Source organism: Parasteatoda tepidariorum, chromosome 4 (assembly GCF_982258835.1).
Source record: "Parasteatoda tepidariorum strain Cologne lab strain chromosome 4, Ptep-v5.0, whole genome shotgun sequence".
Taxonomy (NCBI): domain Eukaryota; kingdom Metazoa; phylum Arthropoda; class Arachnida; order Araneae; family Theridiidae; genus Parasteatoda; species Parasteatoda tepidariorum.
In genome coordinates this window covers 100,884,526-100,911,639 of record NC_141758.1, presented here as the reverse complement: position 1 = coordinate 100,911,639, position 27,114 = coordinate 100,884,526, and the positions used below count along the sequence as shown (strand labels likewise).

The 27,114-nt window shown below is 28.5% G+C and overlaps 1 protein-coding gene across 7 annotated transcripts in view; it reads left to right on the top strand.

The window, feature by feature from the left end:
* LOC107443134 (uncharacterized) overlaps nucleotides 1-25,795 on the top strand; it is a 317,712-nt gene extending 291,917 nt beyond the window's left edge. For all 7 annotated transcript variants that reach the window (XM_071181668.2, XM_071181666.2, XM_087161827.1 and 4 more), the window contains 18 exons: nucleotides 851-976; nucleotides 1,244-1,361; nucleotides 4,566-4,615; nucleotides 4,775-4,894; nucleotides 6,555-6,636; nucleotides 7,250-7,335; nucleotides 8,365-8,548; nucleotides 11,501-11,590; nucleotides 14,128-14,201; nucleotides 15,270-15,305; nucleotides 15,388-15,460; nucleotides 16,766-16,921; nucleotides 17,836-17,936; nucleotides 18,692-18,745; nucleotides 20,499-20,603; nucleotides 21,578-21,612; nucleotides 22,535-22,691; nucleotides 24,324-25,795. In XM_071181668.2, coding sequence (XP_071037769.1) covers nucleotides 851-976; nucleotides 1,244-1,361; nucleotides 4,566-4,615; nucleotides 4,775-4,894; nucleotides 6,555-6,636; nucleotides 7,250-7,335; nucleotides 8,365-8,548; nucleotides 11,501-11,590; nucleotides 14,128-14,201; nucleotides 15,270-15,305; nucleotides 15,388-15,460; nucleotides 16,766-16,921; nucleotides 17,836-17,936; nucleotides 18,692-18,745; nucleotides 20,499-20,603; nucleotides 21,578-21,612; nucleotides 22,535-22,691; nucleotides 24,324-24,818 — 2,142 coding nt within the window. In that variant the 3' untranslated portion in view covers nucleotides 24,819-25,795. The remainder of the gene's footprint in view (nucleotides 1-850; nucleotides 977-1,243; nucleotides 1,362-4,565; nucleotides 4,616-4,774; nucleotides 4,895-6,554; nucleotides 6,637-7,249; nucleotides 7,336-8,364; nucleotides 8,549-11,500; nucleotides 11,591-14,127; nucleotides 14,202-15,269; nucleotides 15,306-15,387; nucleotides 15,461-16,765; nucleotides 16,922-17,835; nucleotides 17,937-18,691; nucleotides 18,746-20,498; nucleotides 20,604-21,577; nucleotides 21,613-22,534; nucleotides 22,692-24,323) is intronic.
* Nucleotides 25,796-27,114: the final 1,319 nt, after the last annotated feature.

The following is a 27,114-nucleotide window of genomic DNA, read 5'->3' as shown; positions in this document are numbered from 1 at the left end:
CGAATTATCTTTTAAACTTCTGTGATTTCAGAATTTTTGTTATTATTTATTTTTTTATTTTATCAATTTAAAATTCTAGCTGAAGCAAGCCAGTCATTGGCGAATTTTGTTTATTCAGAAAAATCAGGAGTATTTCTCTCCTTTCCGATGAACTTGAAAAGTATCGTTCGAATGTAATTCCGCAGAAAAAAATAAGAATATTATTTGCTTTTGTATTTTTTTTCCAGCTATTTTATTGCGTCAACTCTTTCTTTACTCTGATTTTTGAATTTAAAATCTATAAATATGAAGATGCAGAGTATAACAGTTTTGGTTATACCTATCATTTCAATTAATGTTATTATAATGCTTTTTTAAATTTATTGTTGTGGTATTGTCGGAGAAAATAGTAACTCATGAAAAATTCTTAGAATTAGTCATGGAAAGTCATGAATTTGAAAATCTAAAATGTAGCAGATACCCTGTTAACAGAGCAACCTCATCAATTGTCGTTCTCCGATTTAAATGATTTTTATATTATAAGAGTTTATTACATACATTAATATGCGAATAAAAAAATTACTTATATCGGGCAAAAAAAGCCTTATTTTCTATCCCATCCTAAGAAAAACTGCTCATTTTATTCTTGTCATTTCTCTGGTAAGGCATCCTGCATATTTACAAGTGTAAGAACATAAAACGTTTAATTCATCCCTAATTGACATATATTTATAAGATTCTATTTGCTTTGATTGAAAAATATTCTTTTTGAAAAGAATAGAGTTTAGAATCGAAAATATTTGGTTTTAGTTGCTTTTTTTTCTTACATATAATCGAAGTATATTTATATATTTTCATTTTCTTTTCTTAGTTTGAAGGTGAAAATGCTGAAGATGTTCGATTATTCTATTCTCAATTCTGTAGTCAACATAAGGAAGCTCTTTCTTTGTATAAGGATTACCTAAAATCTGATAGGAAGTTTCAGTCTTTTGTTAAAGTAAGAACCATTTATTTAGTGAAAAGTGCATCTTCTTTATCTGTTCATTTTTAATAATTCTCTGTTATTATTAAAAATTGTTAATTATTTAGAGTTTAAATTTAAAATCTTTTTTTACCAGATACTGGTTACTAATACAAAAAGTGAAATGTCTCTTTTTACAAAGTTTTTACTTAAAAGGATTGTATATTATACCACTGATGATTATTTGTAATCATTTAATTGTATTACATTAAATATTACTAACATATTAATTCTGTATTATAGAGGTGTTCTTCTAAGCCATTCTGCAAAACTCGGGGCATTCCGGAATGCATCTTACTAGTCACTCAACGTGTTACAAAATATCCCCTTCTTATAGATTCTTTAATTAAGACTACAAAAGGTAATGATTTCTCTTGTTTCCAATAAATAATTTGTGTCTTTTTTTTTACATTCTTAATTATGACTTCAGAAGGATTTCTTTTGCTGTCATTCAGTGTTCATAAATAATTCCTGCAATATTTTTTTCCATCCACTTTATTATGTTTATATAGTTATGGCTCAGCCCAAAATGTTTGGAGATAATCAGAATTTTAAGACAAACAAAAGTGATGGAAAAGATTTTAGTAAATTGTAACAAAATTGCATCATGTCTAAATGAAAGAATTTGATATAACCATCTTGTTTAGTAAAGATTGCTACATGGTTCTTTTGCAATCCATCTTAAGTGTCTAAACTAAGCTGTAAATTTTGTTAACTGTATTTGTAATCGGAATTTTGAGAACAGGAAAAGTCCATACACTAAGAACTGCCTGTGCCACTTTGCTCTTAAATCAACCTCAACAGAAGAAAGTGAGTTTAAATCTGGAGGAAATGGTGGCCATTCAATACTGCCTTGAATCTGTAATCCTACAAAAGGATTTCACTGTAAAAATGCTCATTGAACAGAAACTTTTCTGTTTGTTTTAATTAAATTACATATTAACTTCACATTTCATATATTTTTATATTCCTATTCAATCCTTCTAATTCTGTAAACAAAAAGTAAACAGTATTGTTTGTGTTAGTCACGTGAGTACCTAAAGGCGGTAAGATGGTTTGCGTGCATTGGGGTAAGAGTGTGAGCAAAGCTTACATAACACCCTAAGATCATCTTATTTTCAATTTTTTTTTAAGGAAAAGAAAGGAACAAATATTTTTTTTCTTAAAAATTACTCTGAAAATTTTTATTTAATCATAGGAAATGAAAGTTACATTTGGAATGGAAAAAGTTGGAAAAGAGTTTTTTCTTGGAATTTTAAAATTTTATAAAATAATTTATAACATAATAACAAATATAAACATAATATTAAAATAAAATTTAATTTTAATATTAAATGACATCTTTTGTTTAAATTTAATTCTAAAATTCTTGAAATTAAATTACTACAGTTAAAACGAAAAACAAAGAGATTTTGTATATAGCTCACCGAGGATGGAAACAATGCCAAAAAATATGCTTATATATTATCTGAACGAACCCTTATAAACTATCACTCTGTTATAATAAAGCAAAAAATAATGTGTTCAATTAATGTATTTAACTAGAACTGATAATCCTTTCTTTACTTTATGAAGCACTTTATTCAATGTCAAGATACAGAACGATAACTTTATGACACACTGTTGTTTCCTTGTTGTATTTACAAGGTTTTCTGTAATGACCAGCCTTACATTTTTAGTATCCTTGTTGAAAAGAAAGTTAAAAGAAAAGAGTGCTCATTTGATGCAGCAAATTAATATTTAAGGGGGAAAAAAGCAAAAATGTATGAAAAATTATTCAAAAGTGTGATTCTTCTCAAATCATTAAAACCTATTTCAGGGTTGTCCCTCTACAGGGAGAATAGGGAAAAACCTGGAAAATACAGGGAATTTTTATCTTTTAAAAAATTCAGACCTCTCAAAGTGTAGTCTATGGGATATATAAAGATAATAGTTCAGCTATATTAAATTATTTAATTTATATTAGCCTTATTTGTTTTATGTTGAACTGTTCCTTATTTTTTTAAGTTTTTCCAGCAACTAAAACTAGTATCGTTATCCTATTACCGGGTGGCCATCCACCTGGAAAACCTTGAAAACCTGGAATTATCAGGGAATTTTTTTTATACTGGTAAAAACCTGGAAATATCAGGGAAATTTGGATAAAAGCCTGGAAAAATCAGGGAATTTTAAAGAAAAGCTGGAAATTTTTCTTTTGATAATTTTTTTAATTTCGCCAATTTAAATTTTTAACTAATTTTCTTAATTTAAATTATTTCATCCATTATACCCACTTTTTTTAAACAGAAATGTATCACCAAACAGTTGAAATATCATCAACTTAGCGATACTTTGCTTTCATCAAAATTTGCTCCATTACAGCTCTGTTAAACTAGAATGTAACATAAAATGCTCCCACGGTTGCTAAACGAATGTAGAAATCTTTGATCGCTGTGGGACTGTGCAATTTAGTAAAGATTCTGGTGGAGGAGGAAAAAGGGATTAGGATGTTAGCTTCTCTTTTTAAATTCTGTCCTTGGACTGAATTCATTTATGACTCAAGTTTGTTCCGATGATTTGGAAGTAATTTTTTTTTCTCTTTTGACAAAATGTTTTTGTATTTTTAACTTTATAAAATTCTCCAAAAATTAGTTGGTTATAATTGAATAATAATAGATTTTATAAAGAACCAACTATATATTAATATTTAATTTTACTCTTTTGTTGGCCAATATATGATTTTTGATTCAAAATTTGGTACCAAAACATGAAAAAAAAATTATTTTGACAATTTGGCAAGATTTTGTATTTATTTTTTAAAGATAAGTTAAAAAAAAAATAGCATTTTGAATAAAATGTTTATAATATAGACACTTTTCTTGTACACATCCTATACTTTATAAGAAAAAAGAAACAAAAACCTGGAAATTTTAAGATTTTTATCTGGAAAAATCAGGGAAATTTGATTTGAGTGACCACCCTGTATTACAGCACACAAGCGCACAGGAAATATTGACCACTCAAAGGGCAATCTATGGGATATTTAAGGAAGATATTTCAGCTGAACTAAAATATTTCATTTACTATAACATTATTCCGCTGTTCCTTTTTACTCTTAAGTTTTTCCAGCATTTAAAACTAGTATACTTTGCCCAATGAAGCTCATACAAGAGTTCAGTACTTCCTTCCTCTTTATACGTTGTGTATAATACGTACAGGGCAAACACGGGGCATTTTTTTCTCCAGATTTGAATGGCAACCCTGCATTTGATTGTCAGAGAAAAAACAAAAGAAATTATAAATTGGTTATTAAAAACTCTTTTGTGACAATCAATCTTATTTTGATGTTTTTCATCCCATCTTCCTCAAGATAGTGATTTAAAAGCATTTTCGTTTCTTTCTCTCTTAAATATTAGTTTGTGAACCAAACTTTGCATACTTTTTTCTGCTTCATTTTTAACAAGTATTCTAAACATCTACATGAAGGTTGGTAATTACAGAAAACCCTGTAGTTATATCTCTCTGTTATATTTACTTAGTAAAGTCAATCATACCTGAAAATTAATCTACATACTTTATATTTTAGATAATAAAGTAGAAATAGACTGCCTGAACAGAGCATTAGCCAATATTAAAGTAAGTTTTATTTATGTTTAAATTATTAAACCTAAATAGATAAAAGTGTTTTTACTGATTCTTCATAAATAATGTTTTGTTGTTGCTTATTTATTTTGTTGTATAATAAATGTTCATTAGTGTCTTATTTAAAGATACTGTATCAATTGGATGTTTCAGGAAATAGTTGCTCAAGTTAATTCTGCCGTAGCCTCAAAAGAAAAGGAAGAGAGATTACTCGAAATATACAATAGAATAGATGCTAAGTCTACTGCCTTTTTTAAAAAGAAAAAGTTTAAAGTGAGTTTAAATTTCAATTTATTTCATTTTTGTTTGGCAATTTGAAGTTAGAGGGTTTCCACTCCACAGGAAGAAAAGGGAAAACCTGGAAAAAATGGGGAAGTTTATTTAAAAATCACCAAAATTAACAGGGTTCAAGTTTTTCTTAATAAACTGGGAAAATACAGGGAATTTTGTTTTCTTATTTTTAACCATTCAATATCACAAATTCGAAAGATGGAGTTGCGAGGGGGGGTGGAAATGGTGACTTAATAGCTAGGATTTTTGTAAAATCACTGAATTAGGAAAAAAGACTAAAGTGACTTAAAAAGGATGGTTTCAGTGTTTAATATATTTTGACGACAGGTTTTTTTTTTAAAAAATTCTTTTTTAGTCTGATTATCTTTTTAGTTTAAAGTTTATTTTGGAAATTAAAAAGTCAATATTCCCAAGATATAAGATTGTTGATGATCGTTTTCTTTTGTTGTTTGGTGGGGCAGATTTCCAAACCTCGACGTGTGTATTGTATTCCCTTGATATCATTTCTTACTTAATATATTTTTTTTGTAAATATCACAATGCGTTTAAATTTTAGCTTTCTTGGCATTTTTCACTTTCTCAGTTATTCTGCCACCAACTTTATATTTTAATAAACGCTATACAATTGATTTAATTAGTGCTATAAGGAAAATTTCTTCTAACAATTCTTTATAAAGCGGAGGCATTATGCTTCCTTAAATATTGAAGATTATGCTTTTTAATGGGTATGCCAAATGTGTTTGATGATTTGGTGTATAATTTAAAAATAACAAAAGAGAGAAATGTATGGTTTTCTGTGCTCACCTTAAAAATGCAGGTCACATATTCTTGCCAAGTTTCAAAATTAGATATAAAGTCCATTATCAAAAGAAGTGCTGTCGGGGGAAAAACAGTGAAACAATGTTCTCATGCATTATATCACTTTAGCTCAAAATAATTGTGTGGACATTTGTGACTCAGACTGTGCCACATTGTTACTGTAAATGTAACTATTTTTAAAACATTGTTTTATAGCTTTTCCAAGTTGGTTAGCAAACTTAAAAGCAAATATTGTGTGATATTTAATTTTAAGTGAATAGCATTGTCTTCTTTGAAACCATATGTTTCCATTTCCTTTGAGGTTTTTTTAACTTGATTTTCCAATTTGTTGGTCATGTTTGGGACATTTGGTATTAAACACTCATATTTCTACCATTTAATTTACAAATTAAATGGAAATTAATAAATTTTCATTTGATTAAAAAACATATCCTTTCTTTTAATAACTGTATACAATAAATTAATATATAATACTTGTAATTAGTTCGTTAAAACTTGTTCATTGCAAACTTTTGTATTTATTATTTTTATTTTTTTCAACTTATATTTTATCTTTCTCACAGTGCTCGGGATATTAATTTTCAAGTAACTGCAAGTTTTAAAAGTCTTAAACATATTTGTGATTGTTCCTCTTTTATATTCATGTTATATTTGTTACTAATAACACAATATCATTTTATTGAATATGGAGTGTTTGTTGCATTGGAGCTGCTTCAAGCTCTTGCATGTAAAACTATACATTTAGCCTGTAATTTATTTATTGAAATCAACAGCTCTTTGCTCTTTAAAATTTGCTTAGTTCATATAAATTTTATTTTTGTAGAAATCAGATTTATTATCAGATAGCCGTAAACTACGGTTTGAAGGGATTCTTGAGTGGAAAAGTGCCAGAGGAAAAGTTATTGGTAAGTTGAGTTTTTATTTTTATTTAGTCATTCATTTAGCTTGAGTTCATAAATAGGTTTAAAAAAAAGTCATACAAATGAATAAGTTATACCACTCTCAAGTTCTTCTACATTTTTTAAATGAAAAAATAAACTCTAATTAAGTCTACATTGAAATTATAATTGGCTATTTTTATCTTTTAAAAACTTTAAAAAGCAAAAAAAAAAAAAAGAGAGAGAGAGAGAGAATTTTATGAATATTCAATTCAATTTACCTAAAGAATTCTATTTTCCTCCTAATTTTGAATGCATACATTTCAAAACAGTAGATGAAAAAAGTTATATTTTAAGTTTTTTAGAAAGATTTTTTAACTAAAAGAATGTAATTTTCCTTCCAAAAAATTCATATAATTTTATTTTAAAATAACTAGAATAAAAAAAATCTTTCACACACACACAGATATATATGTATCAAAACAATGGCTACATAAAATAATATCAAAGCATTTTTTTAAATTTCTATACTAGTGTGAAACAATAGATTGAGTATACAAGTTATATTGCTTAATTACTGCTCTGTGTAAGCCATTATTTCCCTTGTCAAGAAATTAAGAATAATTTTTTTTTTTTGTAGAAGTTCACATGGTTATTTTATCTGATGTTATTGTCCTACTTCAAGAAAACAATCAGAAATTTACTTTTGCTTCCTTAGATAATAAAGTAAGTTCTGTTCTGTATTTTTTTTTATTTTGTGTTAATCCTGTTGCTTCCTGATTAAAAAAATTATCAAAACTGTACCTGCATTTAAATTTTTTTTTTTTTTTTTGCTTTGTAACAATTTTTTTAAAGTTTCTGAAAAAGATGCCTATCAGAATAGATTTTTGATTGATATATTGCTTGTTTTAGTATTTAAATAAGTATTACCACTAAATGTAAGCAAGGTGACTAAAGAACAGGAAAAAATCAATTGCTAAATTCCATGCATAAGAATTATGTGCATAACTGTGAAATTAATAATATTATTTGAACCACTGATTTCAAAAATGAGCAAATTTGATAAAAATCAGTTCGGAAAAAAAAAGCCATAAGTTCCTTGTTTATCAGTGAAAAGTCTGGGAAATTTTTGTTTGTTTCGGAATTTTCTGTTTGTGGCCATCCTGGTAAACCCTCTTTTTGAAATAATCAGTTTGAAACTTTTTCTTTTCTTAAATATTATAGAATTTTAAGTTTTTTTATTTTGATTAAATTAAATTGCTAGAATTAAGAATAAGTTTAAGAATAAATTATTATAAGAATAAATTATTATAAGAATAAATTATATTAAGAATAAATTATATTAAGAATAAATTGTTATATTAAGAATAAATTAAGAATTTAGATTAAATTCAGAATGAATTTCAGCTGTCTAAAACAAATTCAATACCTGTTAGCATTTGAAATTATTTATTGAGTAATAAAAACATTTTATTTTCCATTAATTTAATGTCACTTATCATTTAAACAAAACTGGTCAATTTAAAATTGTAGTTCTTAAGAGTAATAAAGTTTTTGTATTTTGTTGATTATAAAACTATTTGTGACTAAATTATTTTTGATATTGTCGAAATATACGTTATTTTGTAAAAATGTATCTGAAATTTTCTTGGGGCAGCTTTGGTTTTTTTCTATAGTTTTTCTATGTGTTTATGTTGCAGAAAAATAATTCTAAATATCCACAAAATTATTTTAAACACATACTTTCTTTATTAGGCTGCCATTATTTCCCTCCCAAAGTTGCTCGTACGAGAGAAAGCTGGGCAAAACAGTCGAGGTATATACTTAATATCATCCAATCCAAAAGATCCTGAAATGTACGAAATGCTCTGTTCTTCCCCCAAAGATAAGAAGCATTGGCTACAGATTATAAGAGATTCTGCTGCCATGGCTGCTCGAGGTATAAATTTTTTTTTTATTGCAGTTTACTATTTGATTAATTATTCACAATTTTGTGTTGTTATTCTCAATTATTTTTGTTTTCTTTGTAGTCCTTGTTAAAATTTATTATATTATACCATTCTTTTTTTCCCTATGCTTTCTAAAATTTGTATATTCTGCTATCAGTGCCAGTTTCTATTTGAAGTAGTTCTCAAAATGAAATATAGATGCCAGCACAAAGTCAAGTGATTAATAAATGTCTATTTTTATGTATTATGTAGTTTAGTTCTCCAGATGTTTTGTCTCAATAAAGTTGTGTTATTAAAACTGGCATGGTAATTTCAAAGTGATTGTTTCCTCGAGAAGAATCCCTTTTACAGTGCCCTACTCAAAATTTCTCCTTGCTTTCTAAAATTTTATATTATAATATCAATACCTACCCTAAAATTTGTCCTCATTTAAATTTTATTGTTTATTACTATTTTATACTTAAGCTTCTTCTCTCATAAAAATATTATGTTACAGTATGCGATTTTTAAAAAAATGTTTTTGTTGATGGGGTTTTCATAATGGATTAGGTTTTTCTGTCACTGAAATAAAGTTAGAAAAAGATTTCATTTTTAAAAAGTAACCAGTATAAATAAAAGAAAAGTAATTAAGTGTTATTATTAAAATTTTTTAATAAAAGAAGTAATTTCTTTGCAAACATTTTAACAATTTTTTAAAAAGTCTATTAAAAATAGCTGCTTCAATTTTAATAATAAATTATTTACCAAAAAAAGTAATTTTTGCATTAGGAAAGATAAATACAAAAACAATATTTTTCTATTTATCGTTATTCCTTTTCTCAAAAAATATTTATTTTATATCAAAATGATTTTACTGATTATGGAAATATATAAGCAAACATAAGAAAAATTTATATTTTTGTATTAATTTAATTATTTTTATCGAGTATTTTTTATTACATTTTGACCAGTTAGACTACTTCTAGTTACTAGTTAGAAGTAAATTCAAATTTCATTATAATAGTTTTGTATTCATAATTTTTACCAAAAATTATTCATCAAATAAATTTTTTTAATTATAGTATTAAATATTGAAAACTGTTTCTTTTTCTTCTTTTTTTTTTGTTACTGATGTCAAAAAATTAATTAAAATAAAAGTATTATTTTTTCATTTATTTAATGCATCTTCAAAGTGTTTTTTTTGTTTTTTTTTTAACTTTATATATTTTTAGAAGCAGTGATAAAACTACATTCCAGTTATTAGACTGATACTCATTATATAATAAATCATGTAATAAATTTTTATAAGTGTTTGATATCTATAATAAGTGGTTTTAAGTATTGCAAATAGAAACAACGTACATAAATATATTTTCTACACAGATGTTGGAACAAATAAATACTTCCTTCCCTTCTATAAAGTGCCTTAAAAGAATTTTAAGTTTAGAAAATATCAGACATATTTTTTTCAATATGGTACAAAAAAAAATTATAATGATATGTGAGCCACTTTTTTTTACTGCAACTTTTCTTTTTTGAAGGGTGTTGGGCCGTACTGTAATTTTTTAACTGTAATTTTTTAACAGAACTGTAACTAACGAAACTGTAATTTTTTAACAGAATTTATGTCGATTGTATATGAGAATGGCTATAGTGTTATACATATCAATTGTGACAAGAAGAGTTTATTCTTAAAAAAATATTTATTAAAAAAAAAAAAAGGCTTTGCACAAGTGTAGTATTGTTTAATTTTATTGCAAAGAATGTAATTTTAAATTATTGATGAAGATTTGTGTGAGTTATGAGTTCAGCTACAACAGAAGCTTTTTGGAAATTTTCTTTTCTCACATTGTGATGAAGAACTAAAGATAAAAATTGAGAATGAGGTAAACATTTTTATTTAAAAGGCATAAGAGTACCTTATAAACAGAAAAACAAAAGGTTCTCTTAAAAATTTATAATTTTATTTTTATTACCTTTGTAATTGAAAAAGTATAGTATAAAAATGTGTCCAAAAATATTTGAATATTTGGTCTATTTTGTACTTATTATTTCATTGTGATTATATTATTATGAGGTTCGTTTAAGTATGCATTATATTCATTTTGTGTGAGCTTCTATCGTAGGGTTGCCACTCCTCAGGAAAAACCTGAAAAATACAGAGAATTTAAAAAATCATCTAATATAACAGGGAAAATGCATGGAATTTTGAATTTTTCCTTACAAACTGGGAAAAAACATGGAATTTTTATCTTTTAAAGCTATATTAAATTATTTAATTTATTATAGCATTATTTGTTTTATGTTGAGCTGTTCTTTATTTCTTTAAGTTTTTCCAGCAACTAAAACTAGCATTGTTATCCTAGTATAGCACACAAGAACACAGTGGATGTGTGTTTCCTTATAATATATTGTGTATAATATGTGCAGGGAAAACACAGGGAATTTTTTTCCCCAGATATCATTGGCATATCTCTGTTGTGTCATCAATATTTTAAAGTTAAAATACTGATGACTCTACAGATTCAGTATTTTATTATGGGAATAATTGATAGTACAAAATATTTATGTAATGCCCTCAAAGCATAAAAAATCATCCCAAAAGCCTGTATACTTGTAATTTTATTTTATTATGGGAATAATTGATAGTACAAAATATTTATGTAATGCCCTCAAAGCATAAAAAATCATCCCAAAAGCCTGTATACTTGTAATTTTATTTTATTATGGGAATAATTGATAGTACAAAATATTTATGTAATGCCCTCAAAGCATAAAAAATAATCCCAAAAGCCTGTATACTTGTAATTTTATTTATTTTTGATTTTCGTACCTATTATAAATAAATGTCCAAACCTTAATTTTGATGCATGCTTTAAAGTTTTTTTTTTTTGCTCTGATGTATAATTAATATGATGTAACAAAGTAATAATGCTTAAATATGTGTTTTAATTATTTTGCAGAGGCAAGAGAACACAGTATCGTAAGAGGTAGAACAGATAGTGATATTATTGTAGATGATGACAAAACTTGCAAAATTGCTGATTTATGTGGTAAAAATATTAATTCATATAATCTATATTAGTGCTATGTATTCAGTATATACTCTATATTAATTACAAAGTTCCCTCTAAAATCTCCACCCACTAAGAATGCAGTGAAAATTCAATAATCAAGAAGAGAAAAAAAAACAGTTTATCCTGAATTATTTTTGATCTAAGGATTTTTTATGACTCATTTCTCATGGTTCGAGAGGGTGACTTGAAATATGCCAATTATTTAGTGCAGATGTTATTTTAAGTTACATCAGAAAAATGTATTCTCCCTGAATAAAATTTTTTTTTTTTTGTTGAGTGATTCGGATTTCAGACCCATTATTTATAGTGGGCAGCCGCAATCTGGGAAATATGGTCTTAAGTTTTGACCCCCTGATAATAATTTTACTTTTTGCTTATTTTGCTACGTCTCCAGAAATTTTTAAGTGAATTGAAAACTTTTTGCCCACAATTTTAAAATTCGTTTATATAAAAGTAATTCCATGCAAAAAAATTTTTTTAGCAAATATTTATTTTTTTATTATTTTGTTTGATAATTCTACTTGGCAAAATTTGTTGAACCTGAGAGATCCAATTTTAAAACTCGATTTCTCAGAAACTATTCTACTAATTTTGCCATGCAAAATTGGTAAAATACTTCCTGAGTGCAATCATGAAAAATGCTCCAGTGCAGTCATGAAAAATGCTCCAGTGCAATCATGAAAAAATCTGCTGGAAATTTAAAATGACGAAAAAAAATTGTATACCTTAAAATTTAAATTTTTTTTTTGTCTATTATTAGATAAAATAATACAAATTAATAAATATTTAATAAAATGTATTTTTTGTATGGAATCATTTTTGGATAAACGAATTTTATAATTGAGGGCAAGTAGTTTTCAATTCGCTTGAAAATTTCAAGAGACGTATTGAAATATACTAAAAGTAAAATTAACATAAGGAGATCAAAACTTTTGACCACTCTCCGGATTAAGCTGTGGGGTACCATATTTCCCACATCGTTACTACCCCTGGGACTTTTGGGGGTAGGGAATCCAAAATTCGTCGAAGAAATAAAGGTATGTTTCTGCAAAAAAGGTTCCGATTGCCTTTGCTTGGTGCCTGATTTTGAAGTTTAAAATACCGTGTACACTAAATAATTAGCATATTTGAAGTCACCCTCTGAAACCATTGAGAATTAGTCCTAAAACGTGAAGATCTGATCATATAATCAAGAGTTATTCAACGTAGTCTGTTTTTTTTGCTGCACTGTACATCAAAAACAATAGAGTCTTGCGTTAACTGTGTTTTGTTAGCACGCTTTTTTTTTTCTTGATCATTTTGTCTTATATCACAGTGTAGGAAATTGAAAACAAACAAGTGATTATTTAAAACTTGGTATCACACTTTATCTTAAGCAATTTTTGAGATAAAAAAGACAAATCTGTTAGGTAGCTAACTGGTCATATCTTGTACTGTCGTGCAATTGAAAAAATGACCTAAAACAATAGACTTCGATAGATGGATAAACATGATAGATTAATTCCCTATTATTCTAACTATTTTCTTTCTGTTGCTAATGGTATCAATGCTAAAATTAAATTTAAAAAAACTGATGAAGCAAAAGTTATTTTTGTACAAAAATTTGTTTGCAGTATTTCTAGTTTATCTTACAAAAATGCCATATACAGTCAAACCCCGCTATAGTGATCACGGCTTATAGTGAACTCCCGGATATAGTGAACGAAATGTTCACTCCCGTGCCTTACTATACACGTATAATGTTATTTTCAGTGGATATAGTGAACCAAAACAGTGATGAAGTTGGATGTAATGAATTTTTTTCTGTCTTTGACTGATTTCCTCCCCATTTTCTTTGCAATAATTTTGAAATTTTTACTTTAAAATAAATACATATACGGATTTTTTTAAACCATCTATAGAAATTACTTTTATGTGCTCGAATGGCTGGTTCGACGTGTTTAAAAAGCGGAATAACAGAAATTCAGGAAAAATTATCTGAGAGTCGGGAAGTGTTTCCATATCTGATGTTGAGGATTGCTCATCAGCTAAAGATTACTAATTTTTATTTGTATGCAGGACGAAGACTGATGAAAAATGACACATTTTTTGCTACTACATAATATTTTTCAGTCATTTATATGAATATAATGTAATAAAAGGGAGGAGTTTGGGAACCATTAGTGAAATTGCCTGCGTAACGGATATAGTGAACTCCCCGTTATAATGAACCGAAATTTCAGTTCCTTATAGTTCACTATAGCGGGGTTTGACTGTATATATAAAAATGTAAATATTTTGTCCCTTAGATTTTTTTATAGCACATGAGTGTAGCACATAGCCACTTTACTGCACCTATACATCACTTTTAGAACTGTAGCTACAGCAACTTGAAAATCAAAGGAGTGGATGGGGATTCTTAGTGGGTTACCTGCATGTGTTTTGTACAGTGACATATAGATAAATCGTTTTGTGTTTTAAAAGAAGTTATAATGTGTAATTTTTTTAATTAATATATATTTTTTCCATTCTAGCCACAATGCAAGAGAGAGATGTAGAGATTGTTACTCTTTGTGAAGAAAAAATTAAAGCCATGTTTGGTGCTTTGGTAATATTACTTTTCTTTATATGGGCAATATCAATTTTAATCAGTAGAACTATTCCTGAAAATTCTTTATGATTATTCTGCCATGCCTATAATAAATTCTTAGTGAATTATAAATCACATGTGTTTTTTCGAGATGGTTAGATTTACGTACTTTATGAATCGCACACAGTTAAGTTTATGCAAGCTATGGCTCGAACATTGCAATTTATGTTACAAATGGCATTATACATCTTAATTACCTACTGCATAATAAGTATTAATGATTTATAATTCCTATTCACAAGGTATAATTTTAAATTTTACTTAACAATTCATAAAAGCTTTTTACAAATACAGTAAAACCTTGATCAATCAATTCTCATCAGACCATTTATTGTACAGCGCTCAAAATAAAAAAGATATCACCCTGAATAAGTTTTGTTCTAATGAACAAAGTTTCACAAACTAATTGTCTATCTTAATAGTTTCAAGGGGACTTCAAATATACTAATTAATTAGTTCTCACTATTAATTAAGTTACAAAATTGCACACAAAAGTGTACTTTCTCTGAGTAAACATGTTGTATTTTTCATATTTTAATTCCTGACTCTCAAAATTAAGGGGGAAGAAATTTCGAAAATATTTGATCGAACAGTGGTGTGCTAGGAAGCTATATATTTGGCAGCGTCCCAAAAAGGGTCAACCTTCTATTGCCATAGCAGGAGAAAAACTTTAATAAAACCATACTCTAACTGCGTCATCGACAAGAGAGAAATACTTACTCTTTCACCTTTTCTAAGCAACCAAACTGAGATAATAAAAAAAGGTATTTTTTAAATAGAAAAATGTCTTGGAAGTTTTTAGGAAGCAGATTTTTTTTCTTTGGTGTCTGCTAGAAAGCATATATTGCTTTAGTCTCCTTTGAAAATAAAATTTGAATCGATTTATAAATTACTTATAATTTAATGTTTCATATGATATTTGTACCAATACTTTTCTTATTATGCAATACTTAATCAAATTACCATGTCAATTTTTGAATCACATTGTAGTGATCTCAGTTATTAAGTTCTCAATTTTCTTTTCAGGAATTGCTAGGCTTTGATAAACATAAATTTTCCCATGTAAGTTGTTATTAACTGTATTTTTTTTCTAGTTTCCTTTATTAAACTTATGCTACAAAAATATTTAATTGTTGTGATTTAGGTGGATTTTCATCAGTTTCTAAGCAAGGAAGAGGAGGAAACAGAACTGTTGCTACAATCTAATCTGAATCAAGGTAGGAAAAAAAACTTTGTTAATCGTAGTTCAATAATTATATAAGCATGTTTTTGGCAATTTTGTGCTCATGCCTCCTTGTTAGCAAAAATAAGTAAATCACAAAACTCTTCACATGCTTACGTAAGAAAGCCCCTGATTTTTGCTTTAGCCGCAGTAATCAAATTGTAGGATTAAATTCAAATAAATTATGGAACTTTGTATAAAACAACATGCATATTTCAATTCCTTTTAATAAAATTTGAATCGATTATTCTTTAGGAACATTTTGCGTTCTCCTTCTGAGACTAAAGCAGGGTGCGTAGCGTTTGTAAAAAGTACTTAAAGGTGCTTTTTTGGGGATTTCGTTTTTAAAAGCTTTTAAAGGTGCTTTTTTCTGAAATTTTTTTTTTCTCCCTTCACTGATATCTGGTAGATCCCATGCATTTCACGAAAAATGAGGAGCTTGCTGCGTAATCATTCATGCGGACTTCATGTCGTACCCACGTTAAGACTTGTGCATGCGCCTACACTTTAAACCGAAACCCGAGTGCTCCAATTCGGATGGAGAATATCAGATCCTTATGAAATGTTTTTCTTTTTAATTAATTTTAATTTTTTTTCTTGTTTATTTTATTTTACTTCTAACACTTTTTTTGACGTAGGGGGTAAGGGTACTTTTGTTCTGAGTTCAGGGTCAAGTTGAATTCACTCGGTGATGTGGGAAAGTACTGATTGTTTCAATTTACGCCCGTTTCTTTCTTTTTTTTTTAACGCTGATCATTATTGATTGAATATGAATTTTTTGAGTGCTTGAAAATTTTTGTAAAGTGCTTGAAAAGTTTTTAAAAAGTGCTTATTTTTGATTCAAAGATTTGGCTACGCACCCTGTAAAGTTTTTAACATCTGAAATTTCCAGGAAAAATTTCTTTCCAAGGTATTTTCTCCCCAAAATATAAGATTTTTCCAAGTGTAAATTTGTTTCAAATTTTTTTTATTTTTCCCACTTTTTTCCTCATATTCTCCCCTTGTCAGAAAAAATAAGCTAACACCAAACAAGGGTTGCCACTCCGCAGGGAAAACCTGGAAAATGCAGGGAGCTTGAAAAATCACCCAAAATAACAGGAAAAATGGAGGGAATTTTGAGTTTTTCTTTACAAACTGGGAAAAAACAGAGAATTTTGTTTCTTACTTTCGTTTTTAAAAAAATGATAACCACTTAAAGTACAATGTATGTCATATTTAAGGATGATATTTCAGCTGTATTAAACTATTTAATTTACTAGAAGCTTAATGTCATATCTTATCTTTGTTCTCTCATTTGCAGCTTGCCATATTGCCAGCAGGTTATTGTATTTTCATACAAATCCTTACAATAATTCATTGGAATGTACAACTTCAGCCAGTATGTCGCCCGTTCTTCCGAAGAGAGCCGAGACGTTTGGAGGTTTTGACAATTCTGGGAGAGAAGTAACTGACAAAGGTATATTGCCGCTTTTTCTTTCTGAAGTGAAAATTGTAAGAACTGTGTGAAAAAAATCAGAACACTTTAACAACTTTTGATACAATTTTAACAGACAAGACCTACTATTGTGATAGTTAAAAGATGTAACAGGATGCATAGTGTTTTTCAAAAGTGCCTAAAAGTACTTTTTCTGTTTTTTTGTGTTTTGAAAGTTCTTAAAAGGTGGTTTTTTTCTTTGGGTGCTTTTAAAAAGTGCTTAGTTTTCCCTTTTCAAAAATGAGATATTTTTCTTTCCAATGTTGATTTTTGCAACATATCCAAAAGCGTGGGTTTCACATTGTCCTATTCTATTTATCGAAATTCATTCAATCACAATCCAATTCGGCGTACCGTCGGTTTGTAGCATGTGAAAGCGCCAATCATTTTCCATGTTTGCACTTGCGACTCCGCATGTCCGTCTACTGAGCTGGAAGGTGAGATTCTTGCACTCTCATATGCAACTCTGCTGCATTTTGCGAGATATTATCCATTCCATTTTCCACCCTCGGAAATGGAGCCGAGAAATTTCTCAATCTTTTTATGGTGACTAATATAATCAAGAAAAGAATTTTTTTTATCAGAAACTAGATATTTTATCATGTTCATGAGAAGTCTTTGAAACTTATTTCGCATTTTGTTAATGTATGTAGTGCTTGAAAATATACTTAAAAAGTGCTTATTTTTTGTTGAAAGATTTGGCTACGCATCCTGTGTTAATATGATTCAATCACTAGACCAAAAGTTATTTAGGTCCTTTTTTTTCCCTTTTTATAAAACAAAAAAATTGTTCGGTATTAAAGTCGTAACTGGATTCTTTTGTGAATTTAGGAAGCATGTTTTTTTTTTATACATTTAAATATTTGTGTGTGTATTATAATATTTTTTTTCTCTAGTGAGCATCCTAAAGAAAAAACTAATGCAGTTGAAAGAAATCGATGGTGATTGCAGTGGAGAAAGAGAACTTTCTTATTCCGATTCTAGTCTACATATGAAGGTAATCAATTTCCATACTTTTAACTAGTATTAATATTGTGTGATGAAATTATAGATGTTATATACATTTTGTGTTATGTTATTAAATTTTTGGTTTGTTGATGAGTAAATTAAAAAAAACTCATTAAGATAGAAATCATTAATCGCTTTTTACATATTGTTTTGTAAAATTTATACTAATTATGTTATGGTTGCAAAACCAATTTTTACTCACAAATTTTTCTAAACTGAAGCTGGTATATTTTTTATTTGAGTTTTTTTTTTACTAATAAGCAGGCTTTAATTTATACATTAAGGATATATTATATAAGGAAGTGTATTATTTTAGGAAATATAAAGAAGTGTGATGTCTTTGCAATTTGAAAAATTATTCCTGGAAAAAGTTCTCTTTTTTTTCCTATCTGTCAAATTACTTAGCGTATATGGCATGCATTTTTTAGTTTTTATAAATTGAATATTTATTTAGTTTGAAAAATGTCTCATTGTTAATATTTTTTAAAAAAAAAATTAGAGCAAAATCCTTTATTATCGGAAACAATTTTCCCAAAGGCAAAATTTCTTTGGTGGTTACATTCTCATTATATATATGTTTAGTTGTATTTTATTGCTATTTTGACAAACAATTATTACTGTTTAAAATGCTTCTTAAGGGTTCTAATAACCAATTACTCTACATACTACAATTTTAAGTCATTATTTATGAAATTTGGTGTTTAATATAAAAATTCAATATTAATGAAATTAATTATTTTGAAGGCAAAACCAGAAGGAGCACCTAACCTGAAATTTGTTCCACTTGCTAAAACTCCCGTAAGTAGTAATTTCTGACTGTCTGATAATATAATGTGTAAAACTTCTGATAAATCATGAATTGTATGTTAACATTCTGTACTTGCAAATTGATTTAGGTGTGAACCAGAAATATGATGTGTTTTTCTATTTTGCCTAAAAATATTGTTAATTAAGACTTCTTATGCTAGTGAAATGATAGAATTTGAAAGAAACTTTTGTATGTGTATCATCTGCTATGTATCAGACCATGTCAGCTGATATATTTGCCTGTGTGTTTGTTAAATATCAATCTTGTTCAATGGTGGTTATTTTGCAAATGTTGTTTTATAGTTTGTCACAGTTAGCAATACCATATTTTCACAAATAATAATAAATTTTTGCTTTACCAGCAAGTCACAAATATCGCATTTTTATCTAGTTTTGCATTTTGTGTTGTAATATTAGGAGGAGAGATGTAATTACAGTAGAGAACCAATTATCCGGGATGCTCGGGACCATCGCTATCACGGATGTCCGAATTTCCCGGTTTTCTGGATCGACCAAAAAGTGTCGTTAATCGATGTTTTATCGAACCCGAATTACAAGGAAAAAGTGTAATGCATAAAGTAAGAGAAAAAAGAAAGGTACTCTTAACTTTAAAAAGAAAAAAAAAATGGTAAAAAAATAATATTTAAGAGAATAAAAAATTTGCAAGTTTAGACAAGAAAAACAAGATTAAAAAATACAAAATTCTCGTATTTATTTTCTAAAAATAATTACAATTCCTAAATTAACTAATATAAACAAAACCAAAGGTTAAATAACGCGATGCATTTCATACCTAATTACACGGGGGAAACGATAAAATAAAAGGAAAACTTATTAATCTAAATAAAAAACACTTGAAAATTATCGAACCGAAACGATAGTTAAAAAAGGCACTACCATAAATATTGAAACCCGGAACAAGGCAAGATCAACGGAATTTTAAAAAAAAAACATAATGATAAAATTTATGAGTAAAAAGAATTAATTTATTGAGTGCGAAATTTATCGTGAAAAGAAAGGAAAAATCAAACGTAGTGGAATCAGAAAAACAAAACTGCAATCTGCTTCTTAAAATAATCCTATGTTTAAATTAATAAAAACTCGATATTTAATTACAGCAGATGTGATTCCACATCAATAAAAACTTCCAAATGATACCGCACTTGAGTTTATTCAGAAGAAAAAGATTTTATTTTTATTAATCGATGTCAAATAGATAAATATATTTTTCCTTTTCATCTTCTGTTCACTGACATGCATGCAATGCATTCCCCCCCCCCTCGTAAATTAAACAGAAAACGAAATCAGCATGCCACACCCTTGAGCTTGATTGACGGCCTAAAGGAGAAAATAAAACATTCCTCCCTTCCCTGCCTTCAAGGTCACGAAGGAAATGACGTTTCTCTGGGTAAACGGGGAAAAAAATTCTCCCCTTCCTTACATTTTCCTCTACTCAGCTTCAAGGATGAGTTCATTTCCGCTTTTTTTCATAATCGTTCTAGTTTAAAATGGCGGGAAAACCGATCAAAAATTTTGCCGGTTATCTGGATACCGGATAAATGGTTCTCTACTGTAAATTTATTTTTCATCTCTTACCAATAAATTAGTTTTTAAAAAAAATGCTACTTTGTCATGAATATCATTTTTAAATTTTGAGATATTCCAATATACTTCCGGTATATTTTTCTTAAATAAATGCTGTCTGCTTTGTAGGCTTTTGACTGATTGTTGGTTTTTTTTGTAGGAAAGCTCATCCAGTGGAAGTAATTTTAACTATTCATCCTCACCTTGTGGTTTTAATCGTTTAGAAGAACTAGCTGAATTGAATCAGCTTCTTGCATCAGTTACGGTAATTACTTCTCTTTCATTTTATTGCATTATGTTGAATTCATTTTTTCTGAATAATTTTTTTTTTAAAATTAAGGGACTGAATTATTCATTTTTAGCAGAGTAGTAATTCAAATTATTAACTTATTATCATATGCCAGTTATTTGGCTGCTAGGGCATTAGACCATGATTTCTCCAATATTTCTCTACTTGAGTGAAGTAAGGAGATAGTGCGAGGAAGTCATCCAACTACAAAGCGGTCATATCCTGGCCTGTTATACAAACAGAACATGTAGCTTGCATTAGCATTGTCAGGGCTGATTGTGCTCTGGAAAAAATCCGGATTTTTCGCTAGCAGTGATCCGTATGTTTCCGGAGATCGAAGGTCCAGATGTTTCAAAAAAATCCTAGATCGCAGAAGTTTCCGAAAATCAAGTTTTCAAAGGTGGAACTTAAAAACACAGTTTATTTGTTTGTAAGGGAGAGCCAGATACTTTATAAGCTTATATTCATGATTAATATTCATTTTTTATCAGTAAATAGTTATTGTAATCATAAACTCAAGAAAGAAAGAAATATTTGTAAATTTTAATTACTTCTCCAGGTCATCATGGGTATATGTAAATGGTATAGGTATGTGTAAAATTTTAAATATATTTTAAGTAAACCAAGAAATATTGAGAAAAAGGAGAAAAAAAACTTGCTTAAATTTTTTTCTAATTTTTAAATTTAAAGTTTATTTTTTTTTTTTTAACTCAAGAAATTTTCCGGAATTTTGACTTGGGCTCACAATCACCGCTGCATTGTACAAATTAGCCATATTTTTGACGATCTTGGAAAAAGCTGTTGCAGATTTAGGGTTACCGAGGGTGCACCGTGAGGAGACTAGCTACATTACAACCCTAGAATTTAGTCGTCAAACTTAATTTGGTAAATTCATTCATTGTGATATTTTTCATTTGCTTTTCACTGAATATTTATTTATTTATTTTCAGAGCTTACTACATCATCATCTTTCAATTTATCGAAAGTAAGTTTCTTTTTTACTTCCTATAAATGTAAAAAAAAATAGCATGTTTCACAAAATGTAAATTTTATGGTTTTATCTTTCTTTCATTATAATTAGAATATCAGAATTAGAATATCAGAACATCATTTTTGTCATTAATGCTTTTAAAAGCAACCAAATAAAAACTTCATGTTAAATGTTGGCAGATTATTTTTGTTATTACATTTAAAAAACTGCATGACTATGTGATTTCATGTTAAAAATGGGACAATGATTAAAATTTTTGCCTTGTGCTAATAACCAGGTTATATGCATTCTCTTTTATTTATACGAGAGTGTTCAAACATTGTGCAATCAAATCTTAGATTATTTTGTACACCACCGTCCTTAACAACTGATTTCAAGCAGATGTCTTCTTTGTTAATAGATTTATCTGTTTAAAATGTAATTTTTACCCCAAATCCGGTTATTTTGTAATTTAGAAGAATTTTTTCAAAATAAGGGTTATTTAGGGTATTTATTATAAATTAATTCATATTATATTCTTATAATTGTGATTTTTTTATTTTTTTTTTTTTTTTTTTGTCGACCGGCGTGTGTAGTGGTAAGGGAGCTGACCTCACATCAAAAAGGTTCTGGGTTCAAATCCTGGTTAAAGCATGAATGTTCTTTCATTCTCTCTCCTTACTGTGAGAGCAATGTTGACAAACTAATAGGGTGCCCCTGAAAGAGTGGCCAACAAATCTGCTCTACTGATACCTGAATGACGAGCGTCCCTTCTTTGGGCATTAAAATTTTTCTATTATTTTTTTAGTTTTTTTTAATTAATTCTGTTAAAATAATAGAACTTAGATCTCCGTGACCCTTTGGCTGTTGAGGGAATGCTTTATTTTATTTAAATGTTTAAATAAAATACTAATATCTGAAAATCGTGATTAAACAGAGAGTTCGGAAGAAGACGCTATAGGCCAGATCAACAGTTGGAAGAGCTTAGGAACATCCAGGAGAAATTAAGTCAAGAAAGACTTCAATGGGAACAGGAAAAAGCTAAACAAGAGAAGGAATTAGACAAAAAGAGAGAGGATCTTCTTCAAATGCAGGTGAGGAGTTTTTTTTTTTAAAAAAATAACTTGGATGTAGAGATATGTTTTAACTATTTTAATCCTCTACAAATTTGTTTGCCTTAAATTGAACTTTTTCTTAAGTGTTCACTGCAATTATTCCATTTCATTAAATCTCTCTAATCAGAGGTGCCTTATTAATTCTAAAAAACAAGGAATTTTTAAATTTTGCGAAGAGTTGGAGAAGGTTTGGTTACTTACTATAAAAATTTTTAAATGCAGTAGAACGCCGATTTACTGGATTATCTGAACCTTCAAGGACAACATCTTTTTTCGACCTACTCCAAAAAAAAAAACTTTTTGTGAAAATGCTTTTCAAATTTATCACTTATTTTTAAAATATTTGAAAGTAGTAAATATCATTATATGTATATATAAAGAGTTATTAAATAGCTGCTTTTGTCCTACGCAAACCTTGAAAAAAAAAACTTGTTCGTTCTTTAGTTTCAATGTGGATGGCAATTGGCTATGAATATGAATGAAATCAGGTAGCACACATTCATGGTTGCAATTTTTACATTTTTTATTTCTTGCCTAAACAGAAAAAAAAATAAGAATCATTTTTTTATTATTTTAAAAAATTCCAAACAGGGTTGTAAGTTGTTAAATACTGTTGGTTAAAAAAATCTCTTCCCATTTATGAATAACAATACATTTCTCCATCCTTTTGATCTGCTCTATCTTCTTTTTGAAGTTTGTACCAATATTTATGGTTTTGAGAAAAATTCAAATACAATGGCTTGGATGCTGTGAGAATAATTAGTACTGTTTGATCACAATATCCTTTGAATACAACATCTTAGAATGACCTGCCTATTTAGATATACATTCATTGTCTTGAATTCATCTTAAATTTTTTTTCAATTTTAGTAATTAACTTTATTTTGATATGTAAAGATTGTAGCCATGTTTACTCTAACAAATTCATGGTGCATAGAGTTTTTAAAAAGTGTGTAAAGGCGCTTATTTTCGACTTTCGTTTTTACAAGCCCTTAAAGGTGCTTTTTCCATTCAGTTTTTTTTTTAAACATCATCACTTTTCAAATACTTAATTTTCCTCTCTCAAAATTGAAATTTTTTTTCTTTGCCATTTTGATTTTCACCGCGTATTATGCAAAAGCCTGCATTTCACATTGTTCTATTCAATGTTTTCACAATGTATTTTGGCAAACCATTGGTCCGTAGCATATCAAATCGCCAATCATTTTGCTTGTCTGATGAAATATTTGCAGGGCTACATGTGCATATACTGAGCTGGATTTGCTGAGATTCTTGCACTCCATGTGCAACTCTTGCTACATTTCGCAAAATATTCTCAATTTCAGGCTTCATTTTCCGCTGTCTGATATCGAACCGAAAAGCTCTTGATCTTTTTATAATGGTTAATATAATTAAGAAAAGAGTTCTTTGTCAGAAACTGGTTATTTTATCATGATGATGTAAAAATCTTTGAAAATTATTTTACATTTTGTTACTGTATATAGTGCTTAAGAATATTTTTTGAGTACTTAAAAGGTGCTTATTTTTTGTTGAGAGATCTGGATAGGCACCATGAAATTGTATTGCTTAAAAAAATCGTACATCTTGTAATGCTGTAATTTTCCTTCTTAGAAACTTATCTGTGGTGAACATGCCAATATAGAAGGAAACAAACTCACCTGCTATGTTCCAGACAAAGTTTGCGACCAGAACTGCACCTCACCCAATCTCTGCCGCCACAAACGCTCCGCCTCATTCGACTTCCGCACCATAGTCAACGTCAACCAGGACACGGGCGGCCGACAGTCCTGGAGCGGCCCCATCGATGATGCGTCTCTTGCCTGGCATCAACACTTCTGCTCAACACAGAGTTCATCCGACATTCCACAGGCGGTGAACCACACCCCATACATTCATTTCAATCAAAATAATTGCCAACAGACTCTAGGGGCTTCCAGGGGAAGCTTCTCCGCCCCCTCTAGTGAGCACAGACAATGCGGAAGGAACTGCGATTGGACTTCCAAAGAGGCGGAAAACTCTTCCAATCACTGCTCCGCGAGCACGTCTCCGGAGAGAGAGTGTAATAAATGCTTAAGTCCGCAACGTTTTGAAGTGAATGGCAAATGATTTGTGGTTAAAAGGAAAGTCTTTTTAAATTATTGTGATTCTCTTTGTAGATAAAAAAGAAGTTATGGATGGACAATCATTTCTCATTAGAATGTTTGCACGGGTGATATTTCTCATTTGGTTTGAAGAAAAAAAAGGAAGAAAAGTTTGCATGTTGTTCATATTGAAATTTTAAACTATCTCGGATGAATTCAGTAAGAATTAACGGAGAAGTTTGAGGGCATTTTATTTTTTTGTAGAATCTCATCCGATATTTAAAATATCTTCACAGGGGTCTGTCTAGGTTTTTTTGAGCCTGAATTAAAAAATTCCGCAATGACCGGCTTTAGCTAGAATTTCAGATTGATAATATAAAAAGTAATTTCCAAGTAGCAAAAATTTAAAAAAGATTAACTTTACAAAATTTTTTTGAACTGGAGAATATTGCCTATAATATTAGAATATATGTTCTTTTATATTTAGATTTTAAAAAAATTCTTGCATTTATAATTTTAAAAAAATAGATACTGTTCTGTTCTATACATGAAGGCTTTTTTTGTGTGTGAAAATTAAAAATCAACGCAAAAACATGGTAAAAATCTGGATTTATCGTTTTTTACGGGATACAAAAATAAAATTTTAAGGAAAAGTATTTTGTGAAACTACCATTTTTCCTAAAGTTGAATGTGTGAAGGTACCACTAAATGGTAGTAGATTTAGCCTGGACAGACCCCTGCTTCAGTTTCTATTTGTTACTCTAAGAAAAAATTTTAATTATCTAATATAAAATTAAAATCATTACAAAATTTTCATACAGAATCCCAAAGACAGAGAAAGAAATTTAAACTGTGCAAAATTAGGAATTATCTATGTTTGACAGCATTTATGTGTTACAAATAGAATAAAATCTTTGATTTTTTTAAATTGATTAATTGGTGAAAGGAAGGAAAAAAAGATTTTAATAAGATTAGAAAGTGGTAAGTTTAGAAAGAATAAAAGAATTTTAAGTGTCACTTTGAATTATTCAATATAACCTATAGTAGAATTGAAGAGAGCCTAGCCTAATACATTTCCTCTTTGCAGAATCGTGGTGACATGGCCATTTTGTTGCAGAACATTACAGAGTTCTTGCAGAAAGACTTTTTTATTTGGGAAGCAAAGAAGTTTGGGAATTTTTATCTGCAGATTTTTTTTCTTCTAACTGCGGAATTATATTTTAAAAAATGCTTTTCTCGCATATCGGAGGTGTAATAAACGCTGGTGATTTTTTTTTCTACTTTTCTTTGAGAATTAAAAAATTCCGCAATGACTGGCTTTAGCTAGACTTTCAGATTGATATTATAAGAAGTAATTTCTAAATAACAAAACTTTATAAAAAGTTAACGATATAAATATTTTTGAGAACAGGAGAATATCGTCTATAATATTAGAATATGTATTCTTTTATATTTAGATTTTAAAAAAATTCTTACATTTATAATTTAAAAAAAGACTAGATACTGTTCTATTCTATACACGAAGGCTTTCTTTTTATAAACAAAAGAAACTTCTGTTACTTTAAAGTAGTAACATATATCTTTGCTTCTATTAAAAATATCTTTCGGAAATGTATTAGTACCAGAGAGAAATGTCGTAGAAAGCTCTAGAAAATTCTGCCAGGGGGATATATTTATAAGAATAAAAATAAATGAAACACTTATATATTTACTCACTTAATTCAAAATTAATATTAAACAGGGTGCATAGCGTTTTTAAAAAAGTGCTTAAAGGTGCTTCTTTTAGTCAGGGGTTTGTAAAAAGTGCTCAATTTTCTAACTTTTTTAAAAAGATATTTTTTTTCTCTGCCGTGCCGATTGTCGTTTTAAATTACAAAAAATGCATGATTTTCACAATTCTCTCTGCAGTATTTATAGTCAACTAGTTATTTCATCATGATTATGTAAAGTTTTTGAACTTTGATTTTATGTTTATAAATTAAGAATTTGAAACAATAGAAAAAATTATTTTTATTGCTGCACAGATCCTAATTATGATTTTTTGTTGAAAAACCTGGCTACGCACCCTGTTTAAAGTAGTTAAATTATCCCCCATGCAACTGTTTAAGGAAACATTTTTTCAAAATAATATAATCAATGTGTAATATTACTAGGATTATTTTGCCTGCAAATAAATTCTACACTTTCTATAAAATCTGTGTTTTAAATTCACTTACCATATCAATCTCTGAATTCTTACTGTGTTCATTTATCAAATTATATTTTCTTGATATTGGTCTTCCTAATGCAAGTATCAGCTTTTTTGAGTCTTGGAATTCAGA